The sequence below is a fragment of the Rutidosis leptorrhynchoides genome, chromosome 4 (assembly GCF_046630445.1).
Source record: "Rutidosis leptorrhynchoides isolate AG116_Rl617_1_P2 chromosome 4, CSIRO_AGI_Rlap_v1, whole genome shotgun sequence".
Lineage (NCBI taxonomy): Eukaryota > Viridiplantae > Streptophyta > Magnoliopsida > Asterales > Asteraceae > Rutidosis > Rutidosis leptorrhynchoides.
Window position 1 is genome coordinate 63,281,465 of NC_092336.1, and position 5,454 is coordinate 63,286,918.

General features: G+C 31.2%; 1 protein-coding gene across 1 annotated transcript; it reads left to right on the plus strand.

The window, feature by feature from the left end:
• Positions 1–1,690: 1,690 nt before the first annotated feature.
• On the plus strand, positions 1,691–4,209 carry LOC139843792 (vesicle transport protein GOT1-like). The gene is made up of 6 exons (XM_071833942.1): positions 1,691–1,721; positions 2,388–2,479; positions 2,618–2,698; positions 2,781–2,878; positions 3,295–3,376; positions 3,998–4,209. The coding sequence occupies exons 1-6, from the start codon at positions 1,691–1,693 to the stop codon at positions 4,034–4,036; spliced, it is 423 nt and encodes a 140-aa protein (XP_071690043.1). The 3' UTR covers positions 4,037–4,209.
• The last annotated feature ends 1,245 nt before the right edge of the window (positions 4,210–5,454 follow it).

A 5,454-nucleotide genomic window follows, 5' to 3' on the forward strand; every position in this document is an offset into this window, starting at 1 on the left:
CAAGATCATTATTAAGTCAATTATAGTTGGATATATTATGAAATGGTATGCATACTGTCAACTTTCGATGTAATGAAAGTTTGTCTTTTAAAAACGAATGCAATGTTTGTAAAATGTATCATATAGAGGTCAAGTACCTCGCGATGTAACCAAATGTAATGTATTCGTCCAGATGGATTAGGACGGGTCGCTTCACTATGGATCAAGAACCGAACCTAATAACTTAGTATTTTGATTTTGGAGCGATTCATCCTCAATTCTTAGTTTATTTCGGTTCTACCCGAACCATGCACAGTGTAGGGGTGTTCATCGGTTTGGTTTTCGGTTTTTTGGATTATTCGGTTTTCAAACATTTATAATCAAAACCGAAATCAAACCAAAACCCGAATTCAAATATCAAAACCGAAACCGAAACCAAACCGAATTTGAATTCGGTTTGGTTTCGGTTAAAACCGAATTTAACTTTGAAAATCAATATTTTACTTTTTCCCTACGAGATGAACAATCATTATCGTATTAACTTTGTAATATATCATACTAAACTAATATATATAATTGAACGTATATATACAAATTTACAAAATATACTAAGCTTATAAACTATCATAATACAATAAATATTATATCAAGAAAATAAACAAAATCAATAACCAAGAGAAAGTCGATTTGAATTGGCTACATATATAAGAATGTGGAGTGAAAGAAATTACAAAAAATATGAATTAATAATTTAAATACAATTTCAAATCCGAGTAAATATACTGACTTGAAAAAGTAAATATCTACTCGAATCACATATTTATGACATGTATACAATAATATTAATCACTTAATACATTTATTTACATAATGTCTAAATCGAATTCGGTTATATATTTGGTTTTCGGTTAACCAAATTTGGAATTTCAAAACCAAAAACCGAACCGAAAATAAAATTTTAATTCGGTTTTAGGTTTTGCTCGATCCGAAAACTATTTTACGAATTTGGTTTAGATTTTTTCAATTTGGTTTCGATTTGAAATTCGATTTAAACGGTTTTAACCAAACGGATGAACACTCCTGCACACCCAATCACCATTTACTAATGCTATTTCTTAAAATAAAAATGAAAGCTACAGGGACTGAAATTGCAATTACACCTTAATTGAAAAACAACACATCATCAGACTAATTACAATCAATTCCTTCACTAGTAAGAACTATGAAACTCAACCATAATAAAACTCCCAAATTTCACACAACCGAAACACGCACTATCCCGCCATAGCTATAGTTATATCCATCGCTCTGTTAAACCTTAATCCCACAATTCACGCTCTATACCTTCACAGGTTCTTCTTACATTCTATACTCACAAGCTTATTTCACATCATCTCAAAGATCTGATCTCGGAATCGTTGTCGAATTGTTCAATAATCGGTAACTTTTATGTTTAATTTGATTCAATTATTTGATTTCTGATCCGAGTTATGTAAACCGAGTGTTTTCAGATCCGAATTTATCGTTATCGAAACCTGGATTTGCATCGACTTATATTCGATATGGTTTTAGGTTTTTATATATTGTAATTTTGTTAGTTTGTGTCTAATTGATTGTAATTCGATTTGTTTTGATTGTGAAACAGCTTACTGAAACCTGAAGGTGATCTGATTTGGTTCGGCAATTGAAGGATTGTATCTGAATAGGCAAAATGGTTGGATTCGAGATGGACGACTGGAAAAGTGAGTTTTTTACATGCTCTATTTTTATTATATATCTATCTTTATTGTTGATTTGTTGCTTAATAATATGATGTATACATGGAGTAGCATTTTAGACATGATGTGTTTATGTGTATAGTATTTATATCACATATCACATATGTTTTTGATTAGGATGATTGTTATAACTTTGTTGTCATAGGGATGGCTTATTGGCATATTTACGTGTGCATTCAACTCGTACAGATTAATTTCTTAACTTGTTTGTCAATTGTTGGAAGCGTAGTTATGATGTTTTTGCTTTGCTCATTCGAAAACCAAGTAGATAACTTACCTGTTGACAGGAAACCACATTTTTAGTGGTTATCTACCTAGTGAAAAAGTTTTGATTAGCACAAGCTGAATATAGCTGTAAGCACAAAAGTAATTATTTGGAAGGATGTTGAATTCAAGATTAAGAGTAGTATATAAAATAAGTTTTGATGGTTAGTGGAATTTGTTTTGGCACGAAAAATTTAGCAAATCTGTTCTGCTCTTTTGAGAAATATGTTCTTCTAAGGATTAGTCAACTAAAGTTAATTGCATTATACATATAGAGTGTTTTATGGTGGATTTGCCTGTATCCGTTGTATGAATTTTCTTTTCCTAAAGTTGTTCTGTTAAACAATTTGTTATTTGATGGAACAGAGATCGGGCTGGGACTGACTGGATTCGGTGTATTTTTCTCGTTTCTGGGAATCATGTTCTTCTTCGACAAGGGATTACTTGCCATCGGAAATGTTGGTGTCTTTAAGCACTCACATATTTATTTTGTGTTTTATTTTATATTATATATGCTGCTTTCATAAATTTTTACTCTCAAGGTTGAGTTTACGATGATTAATGTAAGCATTAAATATTGTGTTGCAATGAATCAGATCCTGTTCATATCGGGAGTTATAATGACCATTGGTGTGAAGTCCTCTTTGTTATTCTTCATGAAACGCAACAATCTTAAGGTTTCTAATGCTTTTATTTTACCTGACTTCTGGTTATATATTTGTATTTTCGCTGTCATTTATTTTTGCTTGATTTGCGCAGGGCACAATTTCTTTTGGTATCGGCTTCTTCTTTGTTATCATTGGATGGCCCGTTATAGGAATGGCTGCAGAGACTTACGGATTCATTATACTATTCAGGTTTGTTAATTCTTATTATCATGAAACAATGATGTCATCTTAGTCGTGACAAAATAGGTAGGTTGGGTCACACGAGTAGAAACGGATTCAAGTCAAAACACTTGATGTCCATTTTTATAACTATATTAGGTATAAATATAATGCATTAAATTTGAATACCAAAACTATGTCGTAACAATATATAATCTAGTGTTTGAAAAAAAGAGATTTTGGAGGTTGTAAGCGTCAATAATACAATTTTGTCAAATTTTACCCGATTGAGTTTGACCTAGGTGATATGTTTTTCCCTTGTTTGACCTGTTAGGGATCAAACATAACCCAGACTGCTGCATTTTTAAGTCGATGGGTTGAATTGCCACGTCTACTTTTACTGATATATGAGTTACAGTTGGTTACTTACGATGTATAATTTGCAGTGGTTTCTGGCCCACACTATCAGTTTTTGTGCAGAAGATACCCATCATTGGTTGGGTGTTCCAACAGCCTTTCATTAGATCGGTATGTTCCTCTCTCCCTTGTCATTGAGCATGTTTGCAGGAAAATAAATTACAATTTCGCTCTATGGTACTTTTATTAAATTACAAATTCTCTCTATGTATTCCAACTTTGGACTCCGATTTTACATATGTTACAGTGTCAAGCGAAATATTTGGATTCTTCGATATGACTTATAAGTGATTCTTTTTTTAACTTCTCTTGGTGTCCATTTTGGGCTATAACTTTAATGTGATTCAAGTATTAAATGTTAATGCAAAAGCCATATTAGGTTAATCTATTGAATAAACTTCAACTTTGAAATTTTACGAAGGTGCTTTATTTAGTGAGTGGTTCGTAACCAAAATTATATTGTTGGACTGGTTGCCTATGACTTCCGGGTTTTTTCTTGGTGAACCTAAATATTACGGAGTATAAAGATATAGTCGTGATTTATGACTTACCTTTTTACTTCACTGTGTGATTCTTTTGCATGCTGTAGGATTAAAATTGGTTGAAGTCACAAACATAATGTTGTCTTAGATTGTTAAATCCTTGAATGGATTTTTTTGTTAATCCTATTATATTTTGTCGTTTTGATTTGTCAGCTTCAATTAAAGTTTACTTGCTTGTTTATCTGGACAGTTTCTTGATCGCTACCGTGGCAGAAGGGCACCTGTATGAATTTAAATCTGGGATTAGCGCAAAATGCTGCAAATTATGGCATATCTTGTGTGGTTTAATATCTGGGATTTGAACGTGTTTAGTTATATTTGTTTTTCTTAATTTTGATAGAGTAAAAATTCTTACTGTATAAAGATCTCAATGTATTTGGTATATTGATCATTGATTTGGTACATTGTTTCCGTCCAAGTTAACCGGTTGAGGCATCATGAATTTTGATCGCTCTTCTTAATTGGATCCGTGACTAGATACCTATGGGTTTCGAACTTAAACAACCGCTTGAAGACGTGAAGTATCCCTGTTCTATTGGAATTCAAATAATAATAATCTTAATTTAACTGGAATATACGTTGGGAGGCCACCCATGATTATTGATTTTTGTTTATAGGTCACTTATATTTGAAAACGATTTTGTAAACCACTTAATTCGTATGTTGATTAATCTATGCCAAAATCGCATAAAACTCCATTTGAAGAAATGTATATGCATACATTATGATGATTTTCTAGCCTGATTTGGTATGTATGAAACAAAATACAAGTTTGGATGGTGTACAAAAACATTTTCAAATATGGATGATCTACACACAAAATTATATATTTAGTGACCTCAAAGTGTAATCTCTAATTTTAAAAAACATATACATTCGAAAGTAATTATTATTCGTACAATTAATGTCATTTCATTTTGAACCTTAATCATGAAGCTTAACTCAAACCATCCCTATTTGAATGGTGACATTTTCACCTTCAAATTGATAAATTTATCAAAAATATATATTGACAATGAATGACTAATCATGAAAGCTTACTTGTGATATCATACTAATGAATGACTCCTGCAACTCACGAACATTATAAAACTAGTTATAAAGAATTAACATATAAAATTCACTGAATTCTGTAACTACCTAAAAAAAAAGAACTTAAACCTAAAAAAAAGAACTTAAAAAATAATTGATGAATTATTATGAATTGAAAAAATATTATATGAACTTATCACCAAATCTTATCAAAGATTAAGTCATACCAATTGTCTGTGCATATATACCTTTAAAAAAATATATAAATAGTCCCTTATTAATCTATATATCATTTAACAAATGCCCTTGATTATTATAAATATTGTCTATATGAGTAATATTTATGCTTAGAAAGCATACGATCTAAGACCCTTACCTAAAGCCAGTAGGGTGGAAAGAGGGTCTTAGAGTGATGCTAGATGAGATAAAGCATATCAGTAAGTGATTTAGGGACGGCAAATGCCTACCGTCAGTATACCTTCTAGTGATTCGACATGATATGTTCATTTCATCTTCAACTACACCTACTATCTTCTAATATTTGTTGATTTCATTAATAATGCAAAACAACAGCGTATGTGATTTTCATTGTACATCAATCGTTCATATCTTTTG

Coding starts and splice junctions, on each gene's coding strand:
- LOC139843792 (XM_071833942.1), top strand. CDS start 1,691: ATGGTTGGATTCGAGATGGACGACTGGAAAA. Junction 2,879..3,294: donor GGATTCATTATACTATTCAG/GTTTGTTAATTC, acceptor TATAATTTGCAG/TGGTTTCTGGCCCACACTAT. Junction 3,377..3,997: donor AACAGCCTTTCATTAGATCG/GTATGTTCCTCT, acceptor TTATCTGGACAG/TTTCTTGATCGCTACCGTGG.